General features: G+C 39.2%; 1 protein-coding gene across 1 annotated transcript; it reads left to right on the plus strand.

The window, feature by feature from the left end:
* Nucleotides 1-10023: 10023 nt before the first annotated feature.
* Nucleotides 10024-12776, plus strand: LOC131240254 (probably inactive leucine-rich repeat receptor-like protein kinase At5g48380). The gene is made up of 2 exons (XM_058238377.1): nt 10024-10985; nt 11595-12776. The coding sequence occupies exons 1-2, from the start codon at nt 10083-10085 to the stop codon at nt 12693-12695; spliced, it is 2004 nt and encodes a 667-aa protein (XP_058094360.1). The 5' UTR covers nt 10024-10082; the 3' UTR covers nt 12696-12776.
* Nucleotides 12777-13469: the final 693 nt, after the last annotated feature.

Genomic DNA, 13469 nt, shown 5'->3' on the forward strand with positions numbered 1-13469 from the left:
TGTCCCCAAATACAAAGACCTTGGAAGTCCTGCTATTTCTTATAATATTAGAAATTTCCAAATTGAGCATGCTTTGCTAGATTTAGGTGTAAGTGTCTACTTAGTACCGTATTCAGTTTACCAACAAATGGGGTTAAGCGAGCTTAAACCAACCATGATTACACTCCAACTCGCTAACTGCTCTATTAAGGTACCAAGGAAAATTTTAGAGGATGTGCTAGTCCAAGTGGAGAAATTCTACTTCCCCATAGGTTTTATTATATTAGACACTAAACCATATGTATATGCTAGCGCTCAAGTTCCCATCATTTTATGCCGCCCATTCCTAGCAACTTCAAATGCAATCATAAATTAGAATAATGGAATGATGAACTTGTCTTTTGGTAACATGACTTTAGAGCTAAATATTGTCAATCTATGTAAGCAGCCCATTGACAATAATGAGATCCATGAGCTGAATTTCATGGACTGCTTGATAAAAGAAGAGGAATTGGAACCTAGTCTGACTAAGGAATTGATTTAAGTCTTTGGGGACTTGAAAATTTTTGATTTAGAAAAAGTGTTTGCTGAAATTTGTGATGGTAATGAGAGCACTACCACCCAAGACATCGGTATATACCAATGGAGACCGAGCACTCAAATCCTATTTATCAAGGACTTGTGACCTCTGCCATCACCAACCAATGTTCAAAAGTTTGATCTAAAACCGCTACCAAATAAGCTTAAGTATGCATACTTGGGTGAAAATAAAACTTATCCTACGGTGATCTCTTCATTTTTAGACAATGGTCAAGAGATTAAATTGTTGAATGTTCTGATTAAGAGACCATAAAGGAGCCTTGGGTTGGACCATTTCTGATATTAAGGGTATAATCCCTTCCATATGTACCCATCGGATCCACATCAATGAGGACGCCAAACCAATTAGACAACTTCAAAGGCATCTCAATCCAAACATGATGGAAGTTGTAAAAAATGAGGTGATCAAATTGTTGGATGTGGGAATCATTTACCCAATATCCGATAGTGTTTGGGTGAGTCTAACTCAAGTAGTCCCAAAGAAATCTGGAATTACTATCATACAAAATTCTAATAATGAACTCATACCAACACGTGTCACCACAGATTAGCGTGTTTGCATTGACTATAGAAAATTGAACCATGTCACAAAAAGGATCATTTTCCTCTACCATTTATTGATCAAGTTTTATAGAGGGTAGCAAGTCACTCCTATAGTTTTCTTGATGGATATTCCAGATATAACCAAATAGAGATAGCCCTGGAAGATCAACAGAAAACCGCGTTCACTTGTCCATTTGGCACATTTGCTTTCAAACGGATACCATTTGGATTGTATAACGCCCCAACAACTTTCCAATGATGTATGTTAAGTATTTTTTCAAATATGGTTGGGAAGTTTCTTGAGGTTTTTGTGGATGACTTCTCTATATTTGGGAGTAGTTTTAAGGAATGCCTCAACAATTTATCTCTTGTTTTATCTAGGTGTGAAGAGAAGCACCTTGTCTTAAATTGGGAAGAATGTCATTTCATGGTTCAAAAGGGAATTGCTTTAGGCCATGTTATCTCAAAAAATGGAATCAAGGTAGATCGCTCAAAACTCTATATTATTACTAATCTACCTATCTCCCAAATTGTTAGAGATATTAGATTACTTCTAGGGCACACTGGTTTCTATAGAAGATTCATCAAGAACTTTAGTGCCATTACTAGACCCTTGACTAATCTTCTCCAAAAGGATATCCTATTTAAGTGGACAGATGAGTGTGCAAGTGCCTTTAATAAAATTAAATCATCCCTTACCACTACACCTATCATGCGTCCATCAGATTGGACATTTCCTTTTGAACTAATGTGCGATGTAAGTGATTACGTCATAGGGGCTGTTTTGGGCCAAAGGAAAGATAAACGGCCCTACGTTATTTACTATGCGAGTAGAATTCTAAACTTGGCCTAAGTGAACAACTCAACAACTGAAATTGAGTTACTTGCAGTAGTTTTTGCTTTGGATAAGTTTAGGTTGTACTTACTGGGATCCAAAGTGGTCATTTTCACGAACCACTCGGCTGTGAAATATTTGCTATCTAAGAAGGATGCAAAGCCGAGACTTTTGAGATGGATCCTCCTACTCCAAGAATTTGACTTAAAGATAAAAGATTAAAAAAAAAAAGAGTAGAAAACGTAGTGGCCGACCACCTTTCCAGATTGGTGTTAAATGATTCCACTGAGAAAATGCATATCCAGGACACTTTCCCTGATAAATAATTATTTGCGATCTTCAAATTGCCTTAGTATGCGGATATGGTGAACTATCTTGTAACGGGAAAAATGTCATATCATTGGAAGTAATAAGATAGGAAGCGTTTTGAAACCAAGGTTAGGAACTTTTTCTGGGATGACCCGCATTTATATAAATGTGGGACTGATCAGATTTTTAGACGTTGTGTTCCAAAGGATGAAGTTCAGAGTGTTATTTCCTTTTGCCACATGGAAGCATGTGGTGACCATTTTTTCGCTAAGAAAAGACCACTGCAAAATCCTATTGTGTGGTTTTTACTGGTCCACCATGTTTAAAGACACCCATGCTTTCTATGTTGCTTATGATGGATTTCAAAGGTTGGAAAGAGTGTCCTGTCGTAACATGATGCCTTTATCCCCAATTTTACTATTGGAGATATTTAATTGTTGGGATATTAATATTATGAGCCCATTTTCATCTTCTTTTGGATTTCTTTATATATTGGTTGGTGTGGATTATGTTCCAAAGTGGATTGAGGCAGTTCCAACTAAGACCAATGACAACAAAGTGGTCATATGATTCCTTAAGGAAAATATTTTTTCTAGATTTGAAACTCCAAAGGCCATCATTAGTGATGGCGGGTCTCACTTTTGCAATAGGATATTTGAAGCTTTGATGAAGAAATATGGCATCAAATAGAAAGTGAGCACCCCATTCCACCCACAAACGAGTGGACAAGCTGAAATTTCTAATCGGAAAATCAAACACATTTTAAAGAAAATTATAAGGCTAGATAGAAAGGATTGGTCCCTCAGACTATCCGACTCTTTATGGGCTTATAGGACTACTTATAAGACCCGATTGGAATGTCCCCATACAGATTGGTGTATGGGAAAGCTTGCCACTTACCTGTGGAATTGGAACATAGAGCTACTGGGCAATAAAGAAATTAAACTTTGATATTGACCAAGCAAATGGACAAAGGAAATTAGAATTGAATGAATTAAAGGAGCTGAAGAGAAACTCCTATAAAAATTTTAAAATCTACAAAGAAATGACCAAAGCTTTTCATGACAAAAACATCCTGATGAAGAATTTTGAACCTCAGCAAAAGGTCCTATTGTACAATTCTCGTCTCTATTTCTTTCTGGAAAAATTAAGATCAAGATGGACAGAATCTTTCATTATGAAGAATGTTTATACTTATAGGGTTGTTGCAATCAAGAATCCGCGTAATGGCAATGTGTACAAGGTTAATGGTCAAAGATTGAAGCCTTATGTAGAAAACTTTTATTTGGGAGGGGAGTCTGTCCCTCTTCATGAGCCAGAATATTTAGATTAATGCTCCTAGTCTGACGGAGCATTTATGTAGGATTTGTATCATATTCAATTTTCGTTTTAGTGTCACCTAGCAGGTGAGTTCTTCATGGTAGGTACTATCCACCCTTTCTTTTATTTTTATTGTTCTCTGCATTACATTATCATTACATTAGGGACAATGTAGATTTTAAGTTGGGGGGTGTGGATAGTCATCCATGTTTTTTTTTTTAGCTTTCGGTTTTTTTTTTTTTTTTTTTAGGTTCAAGTTTATCTTTTAGATTTATAGGGAAATTTTTTCAACATTTTCCAAATAATATGTTTATCTACAATAATATGAACATGATATTATGTGAATTCCAAAGGTAAAGTTAATACTTAATCTAGGTTGATAGTAGTCAGAATTCTGATAACTGAAAATTATAAATTTGAGTTCGATTATCTAATCACTAGTTTAAAGTGAGTTGTAATTTGATGTACTGAATTCACAATACACCCTAGCTACTAAGTGAGGAATATGATATGTGAATTAGAATAATAAATTAATTTTGATTCAAATAAGGTTGAATGAACTAGTACCATTGATATATGCTTAAAAGTGAGAATATTGAAGAAAAAAAGTGATGGAAAAAGAAAATTTTATTATAGAGCATTAATGCAATGACCATAACAAGCGTGCCAATAGTCTGCCAATATCTATCCGGCACGTCGATAGCGGACCCATTTACGAGCTGGTCAAACTCAGCCTAGCTATGCCCCCTACCCTCGGGCGGGTAAGGCCACACCCCCTCCCAACCGACCACGACACAGTGGGAGACGCTTCCTGGTATTCGGCACTCGGACGCTCATGTATCCACTCGGTCTCGATATTGGGGCGTCTCCTGGCTCGGAGGTTTAGGAATTTTCACCGAGGGTCATCTATGGCAGCCCGATGCTAATAACATATTTTCGGTGTCCCATCTGGCCGTCCACGATATGCCTGTGGAGGCTACGACCCTGATGTCGCTAGGACATATACTAATCACATCACACAATGCAATATGCATGAGTCATACAATTCAGTCATGCATCAATCATGCGCAAACCGTACACTCATGTGAGACCTCTGCCTATCTGGGAGTCTCATAACAACCTGCCTAATGACATATGCAATGGTTAATCACATCTCATAACACACATGCAGATGATGTGTATGGGCATGTATCATATTGTTATGCTTTCACATACTCATAATCGGTATCAATAACCGGCATCGAAAATCGGGATCGATCGATAATCAGAATTGAAAAATCGGTCACGTCAATCGGAATCGATCAATAATCAAAATCGGCAAATCGGTCACGTCAATCGGGATCGATCGATAATCAGAATCGGCAAATTGGTCACGATAATCAGAATCGGCAAATCGGTCACGTCAATCGGGATCGATCGATAATCAGAATCGACAAATTGGTCACATCAATTGGAATCGACAATCGGTCACAACAATCGGGATCGATCAATAATCAGAATCGGCAAATTGGTCATGTTACTTGGAATCGGCAATCGGTCACAACAATCGGTATCGATCGATAATCAGAATTGGCAAATCGATCACGTCAATCAGGATCGATCGATAATCAGAATCGGCAAATCCATCACGTCAATCAGAATCAATTCTAATTCTTATACCTTTCATCTATTGAAAACTAGATTAAGGAAGTTCAGATTTGATTATTATTGTTATATCCACCAATCGGATGAAGATGGGACTCTAAATCCTGTTGTGTTCATGAATCAAGCATAGATCTCCCTGATCTCTACAAGTGGATCCTTGGCACCCTAGTTTCCCACCTTTGAATTTTACAAGTTTTAGTTCGATAATTCACCATTATTCTCTTTCGATTTTCTAAATTAGATTTCATCTTATTCTAGTTTTAGTTCAAGTTAATTTCAGATTACGTACAAGGTACAGTCCTTATGGATTCGATCTCGGTCTTACCGAGTTTATTACTACATCGTAACCCTATACTTGGGGTAGTGAACATCACACTCAACCTCAAACAACTTGTCGAAACTGAAGAGAACCAAGACTAGTGTTGTGGATAGTCGATTCTTTATTTCAGCAAAGCTCTTGTTAGCTTCATCGGTCCACTAAAACAGGCCTTTCTTCATGCAATCTATAATGTGTGCGACTATAATGCTGAAATTTCACATGAATCGACAATAGAATGTCGCCAACCCTTGAAAACTCCTCACTTCATGAATGTGCGTCAGAATCGGCCACAATGGATCGCACCATTTCATCGTTTACACGGATGCCTGTGGACGTTACAACAAATCCTAAGAACAATAGCAAGTCCATTAAAAAATTACACTTTTTCAAGTTGAGGTACTACTTGTTAACTACCAAGATTTGTAGTACCTACCTGAGATGTTTCATGTGCTTCGTCTTACCATGGCTATATATTAGAATGTCATGAAAATATATTATTACAAATTGGCTAATGAACGGCTTCAACAGTTGATTTATCGACACATAAAAGTGCTCGGTGCGTTAATTCGATAAACCGAAGGGCATGATCAACCACTTATACAACTCTTCCTTGGTCTTGAATGTCATTTTTCACTCATTATCGGGTCAGATACAAATTTGATGGTACTTGCTCCTCAGATTGAGTTTGGAGAACACTTTAGCACCTTCTAGCAAATCAAGCATGTTATCTAATCGCGGTATCAGAACCAATATTTAATAGCAATCTTGTTAATTGCTCGGCTATTGACATACATATGCCAACTCCCATCTTTCTTCGGCATTAATAAAGCTGGCATGGTACATGAGCTCATGCTCTCTCAAAAGAACCTTATAGATTAATTCATCCACCTGTCCCTGAAGCACCTCACACTCTTTCTGACTCATCTGATAATGATGATGATCGGGCAAGCTAGCTCCAAAGACGAGGTGTATGTAATGTTGGATATCCCGCATGAGGGGCAATCTATTAGGTAAATATTCAGGTTAGATTTCTTTGAATTCATTCAACAATGGCCTTAAACTTGGAGGACTATCTAACGGCTCTGATTCCTCGCCATATACTACCACGGCACACACCTCACCGGTTTGCTTTGATTCCTCTATGAAATTCTGAATGGTCAGGAGAGATTTCCCCACCACTTTAAAGGCTTCGAGGTAGCTCTTTGGTGTCATAGAGGCAAAGATCATCTTTCGACCATTATTAGTGAAGACGTAAACATTGTCTCATCCTCTATGGGTTGTATCATGGTCTGATAGTCATGATCGACCGAGTAACATATGACATGCTTTCATGTCAACCAAGTCACAGAGTACTTGATCCTTATAATTCCTACCAATTGAAAACAAGACAGTGCATTGTTTAGTTACCTTGGTCTCGTTCACCTTTTTTTATCCAACCAATCGAGTAAGGGGAATGATGCTTTGTCGTAGGTAGCTGTAACTTGTCCACCATCACCTTCGAGATGATGTTTTTGCTATTACCACTAGCTATGAGTACATCACAGACTCGTTAATGGTACACCATATACGGAATATATTGTGTCGGTGCGAGTGCACCTCCTTCCTTAGAGTGTACAATAATCACATCATGACCATGGATTTACCATAATCCTCAACCAACCATTCTTCGTCACCAACTCATTCTTCAACGGCTTGTTCATCTTCATCAAATCCAGTGCCTTGCCTAATCTTAAATGCCCCCCTTTGTTAATGGCTAAGTGGGTTGCGGGGCATTGATGGCGGGTGTTTGATAAGTGGGTCAGTTGGCCACAGTGGTAACAATTGTTTGGCCTTGGTCGATTATAAAGATTTCGAATTCTACTCAGACCTGCTATTGTGTGTATTACACGTTGAGGCCTAGATGGACTACTCCCCGTATCATGGTCTACGGTTATAAGAAGTTGAGGACACCCTTCTACTGGTTCCTTTCATTTGGCCAGCGTTGAATCCTGCATGGGACTTGTCATGGGTGGGCGAGTTGAAGGATGAGGCCGAGTAGGGACTCTTGTAAGTTGAGTTTTCGCCCTATCTCGAACTGAACCGCTTCATCTATGGTCCTGATCGGGTACATCTCAACTCGGTCCTGAACTGTCGGTCGTAAACCGCATATGAACCATGCTACCTTTCGTAATTCAGTCTCCGAAAAATCATTCTGCATTGCAAACCGCTAGAAATCTTCTGTTTAATCCATGACAGTTTAATTCTCCAACCGATAATTTTGATATTATTGGAACAATGCATGCTCATAATAACCGGGGAGGAGTCATGATCGAAGAAGACGTCTCATCCATGGCCATGATTGGATGGGTGCCTTGTTCGATCGGTCACATAAGACTTGTAATCGTTCCCACCATGCAAAAGCACTGGATTTTAATATGAACGCATCCAATTTTAATTTCTTATGTTCCAACCACGTCTATATAATCAAAATATCACTCTACTTCAGCTAAGCAATCGAGGAATTCTTCTATATGCAATAAGCCATTAAAACTGGAAAGTTCGGCCTTACCTCGATAGCTTCTTTCAATATGATCTAGTCGATTGTCTTCATGAACCAGTCGTCGGGCAACAACGCCACCGATGTCCTCGTCGCTAGAGCTCGACTCATCTGAGGTAGCCATATGATTTACCTCTAGAAATGCTCTATGAAAGTTAGAGTTGGACTGTATAATGATCATGGGCGGTTGAGCATCACCTTGGGCTCGAGGCGAGTTTAGTGCATTTGCAATACTGTGGAAGGTTGCTTGCAACCCTTGCATAGTCAATTGACTTTTCCGGTGGAAATCCTTTCATTCTTCCTAATAGATAATAAATCCCTGAATCATCGTTAATAGGATTTTGATCCATTCCATCGTTAGTTGTCAATGGCCCAAGGGGAGTCCTTTCTCTGATACCAATTGACATAGGGAGGGATGTGATGAGGTCGATCATCGTCTTCCTAATGGAATAACTACTCCGAATCCACGGAGTTCTTTGGACTTCTAACAGAGCTTCTTCGAATCCATGAGAAATAAAAAATAAATTGATTGATGATAAAAAATAAAAATAACAATTGAAATTACGATCCTTTAAATAATGAGCCTAAACCTAAGATGAAGTTTTAGATGCAAATAACCAAAAAAACTGGCGTAGGAAGGGATGTAATGAGGTCGATCATCATCTTCCTCAGCGAATAACTACTCCAAATCCACAGAGTTCTTTGGACTCCTAACAGAGCTTTTTTCGAATCCATGAGAAATAAATAATAAATAATCTCTAATAAATTTAAAATAAATTGATTGATGATAAAAATAAAAATAAAAATAATAATAAAATAAAAAATAAAACAAAATTACAATCCTTTAAATAATGAGCCCAAACCTAAGATGAAGTTTTAGATGCAAATAACCTAAAAACTAATAAACTTACTATTTATATACAATCACCATTCCTACTAGACTTCATGGTTTTCGTCCAAAAATAGCAACAGTCCAATTTAGCCTAACCACGTTGTTCTCCTAAATTTTCTTAGCCATTTTCATGTTGGGTACTACTCCTGCAACTCAAATGATAAAAATTTATACTCGAATTAAAACTTATTAGTTATAGTAAATAAATAAAAATAAACATAAAAGGGACTTTTGACTATCGTTTGATGGAATCTCATAAATTTGGTGTGGGCAACCCGGAGTAATAGGTTTGGTTGGCTAAAGTAGCTTCTCCTACCCCCAAGATTATATGATATGTTGTAAAAATCATCCTGATTTGCGAGATATAACTGTTTTAAGGTTCTGACCATCTGGATCATTTCTGCTTCTGATCGGGCCTTATCTGGTCCATCTTTGCCATGAAAGTGTCCGCCACCCCCTCTACATCAATGACTCAAGTGGACCACACGGTGGGGATTGAATGCCCACCATTAATGTGTGGCTCTTCCTGTAGGGCTCAAGTTGTTTTTCTAAGACATGATTTAAAAACAAAAAATAAATAATAAATAAATAATTTAAAAAAAAAAGGAAGAAGATTCAAATCTTACCGTAGGAAACAATAGTGATTGAAGTTCCTATCATTAAAAACTTCTCATTGCGCACCTTACTGTTTGGGTAGTGTTTATTTGGCATCCAATCCCTTGGTAAGGTCGCATAACCCGCCCAGATGAACGGAAAAAAACAAATATCTGCTTGATCCAAAACTTTGTGGCCTATTAATGGTCAATTACCACTGTTTCCTATGGTATGGTCCACTTGATAATTGGATCTACTTTATTTTTGGGATCATGCAGTAAAGTGATCTGAAAATAAATAAATACATAAATAAAAATGGATGGACGGCGTGGATACAGAGTAGATACATCAAGGTATGCCCCACGGTAAGGGCCGCACCGTCTTTGGTGAGGCCGGGGTCTCACCTAATCCGCTCCCAATTCCACGAAGGTTACATTCCACCCTTTCCCCAAAAATCTGTTGACTTGTTTTATTTTGGCGTTTATAAATTTCATGTGATTATTCTTCATGGATGTTGAGGAGGGAAAGAGAAGTGAAAATTTTCATGTCTATGGCGATGGGAAGCAGATCTACTGTCTTTCTTCTTCCTACCCTTCTCTGCTTGTGGCTGAGTATTGATACTTGCAGCGACGCCACCGAAAGTGATATTCAGTGCTTGAGAGGTCTAAAAGCATCACTAATCGACCCTAACGGTTACCTGTCTTCGTGGGATTTCAACAACAAGACAGAAGGGTCCATCTGTAGATTCAACGGCATCGAATGCTGGCACAATGATGAAAACAAGGTCCTAAACATACGGCTCTCGAACATGGGCCTCAAAGGTCGGTTCCCGGAGGCTCTCAAGAACTGCACGAGCATGACAGGATTGGATCTATCGACAAATGAGCTCTTCGGACCCCTTCCTGATAACATCGGTTCAATAATACCATATGTGACAACCTTCGACCTCTCCTATAACAATTTCACCGGTGTTATTCCGGATAGCCTTGGGAATTGTAGCTACCTGAATACACTTAGTCTCCAACACAATGGGTTTACAGGTCAGATCCCCTCGCAACTCGGCCAGCTTGATCGGTTGTCTGAGTTCAGTGTCGCCAACAATTCTTTGTCGGGACCAATTCCTCCCTTTTTAAATCAGCAATCAAGCTTGTGGGGACCAACTCCTCGCCATTTAATGAAGCCCTCAAGCTTTGCGAATAATTCAGGACTTTGTGGGTCGCCTTTGGATGCCTGCAAAGAATCTTCTCTGAAAATGAAAACATTACGTACCAAGGTTATCATCAGCTTGACCGTTGGTTGGATTCCTCTTGCAGTTATAGTTGTCGGTGTTATTTTCTTATGCAGATTTCGTAGAATGGCTAAGAAGAATAAGGAAGAAGAAGATTTGAGTATGGAACGAACCAAATATATCAAGGTTAGCTCATTTCCATTTTCCCATTGCCCATGAAATGTACATTTCTTTTAATTTTAGGGAAACACGACTAGTGCACAAATCACTAAATTCCTTATCTGGTGCACTTAATTCGGATTGGACCATCATGTTGTGTGTCTAGGTTTAGTTTGGCCATGTTAGATAAATCTCACTGATTGAAATGTTTTAACTATCTAGTCAGTGACCCACAAATGGGACACTAGGAAAGAACGTTGTCAACAACCATCAGCACTCAACCTATTGATGTTGGGACCATCCAATTCCTGTGGTTGTTGATAGTGGCCGTCGAAGATTCACATGATGAATGGTCTGGATTTGAGTGCATGGCATCAGCACATCATATAAGAATCATTGGCCCACCTAATCCTATTCGAGATCCAATTCCAAGTGGTGGTACTTAGACCTACTGGTCCATTTTGCATAATTTTGAATAATGGACCATCCAATGACAGGATCCACAAGATGGGTGATCTTGATCCATTGACCCTCCTTCCACATCTTAGCCAGTGGTTGACAAACACCCTTACCTGGTCCAATGGGCCGAATGCATTAAAACTTCTCTGTAATACTAACATTTTATGTATTTTTCAGTCACAACGTACTCCTCGAAGGTATTGCAATGTCCACTTCTCCATGTTTGAGAAGACGGTTCCGAAAATGAGATTGAACAATCTACTGAAAGCCACTCAAAAATTCAGCGAAAACAACGTTATCAGATCCGGCAGAGCAGGCACCATGTACAAGGCAATGCTTGTTGATGGATCTTCCCTTGCAATTAAGAGGCTTCATGATTCTGAATATTCTCACAAGGAATTCATGTCTGAGATGACCATGTTGGGTTCCCTAAAACACCGTAACGTGGTTCCTCTTTTGGGTTTTTGCATTGCAAGAAATGAGAGGCTGTTAGTATACAAATACATGCCCAAAGGAACTCTGTTTCAGCAGCTACATGAGGGACTCATGGAATGGCCTCTGAGGATGAGAATTGCAATTGGGGTGGCAAGAGGCCTTGCATGGCTTCACCACAGCTGCGATCCTTGCATAATTCATCGCAACATAAGCTCCAAATGCATCCTCTTGGATGAAGATTACGAGCCAAAAATATCCAAATTCAGATCTGCCGCACTTATTGATCCGCTCGACACCAATCTGAGTGTTCATGTAAATGTCAAATCTGATGATTTGGGTTTGGTTGCTCCTGAATTCACAAGCATGGTTGTCGCCAGTCGAGCTGGGGATGTATACAGATTTGGTGTGGTGCTGCTCGAGCTGATCACCGGCCAAAAGCCTTGTAATGTGGCGAATGCCTCAAAAGGCTTCAAGGGGAATCTGGTGGAGTGGATTACTTACCTTAAAAACAAGTCTCTTCTTAGCTATGCCTTCGACAGGTCTTTGATAGGAAAGGGTTGTGATAACGAGCTTCTCCGATTTCTGAGAGTTGCCGTTGCTTGCGTTGTGCTTGATCCGGAGGAGAGGCCTATGATGCATGCAGTTTACCAGCATCTGCAATCTATTGGGAAGAGATACCACTTCGCAGATGAAGATGAGATTGAACTGCCACAGGTGTGTATTGATATGGATCGCCCAAATGAACTTAATGTGAGGCAACAAATACAGGAAGTTCAGCCGAATGGCTTGAACATGCAAAGAATTGTCGTTGACAAAAAAGTGAGAAGAGCGGCATCATTTTAGTTCTTGGAATCTACAGATCAGGGAAATCTTCTTCTGTATATTGAGAATGTTTGTTCTATTGATGAATGCTTTTCTTTCTTTTTTCTTTTTTTTTTTTCATCTATGACTCATCTACATGGAGGCCCACTAGATTAATGATTCTGATCACTGTTGGAAAATGTCCTGGAGAGGACTTTTGCCTTCAGCTCTGCACTTGGATGGGGCGACAAGCAGCAAGTTGGGTCCAGACCATCCATACCCATGGTTGAAAAACAGAGTGAAAACACTATTTTAGTCGTAGGGACTGGCCTTCAAATGGATAATGAAAATGAAAATAATATTCCACATCGACAGGAAAAACTGATAGCTAGAGATCATCCATTAGGTGTGCCTTTTAAAGTCTGTGCCATTATGTACATGACCCACTAGATGGACGGTTTGAATACATGGCCAGACCTGCCATGTGCCAGTGCCAGGTATTGAGTGCTGAATGCTTCTTCTTCATCCAGCCCTCCCAGATCACGCATACAAGTGTGTCAATCAACTCAGTTCAAATTGTGGGCTGCAACCGTAAAAGAGTAGGATCGCATGGAGAATTGAATATTTAACTTTGTAAGAAAAATTGTCAGTAGAATATATATATATATATATATCTGAAATGATGATGACATTTCATTAAACAGGGCGAAGCCTAAAAATACAAATAAACAAACCAGAGAATCAAGAAAAAAAAAAAAAAAAGGGACCGTAGCAACAAGCTAGAATTTACACTGCCGCCCATTCCTTGACATTGTG

This window comes from Magnolia sinica, chromosome 3 (genome assembly GCF_029962835.1).
Source record: "Magnolia sinica isolate HGM2019 chromosome 3, MsV1, whole genome shotgun sequence".
Lineage (NCBI taxonomy): Eukaryota > Viridiplantae > Streptophyta > Magnoliopsida > Magnoliales > Magnoliaceae > Magnolia > Magnolia sinica.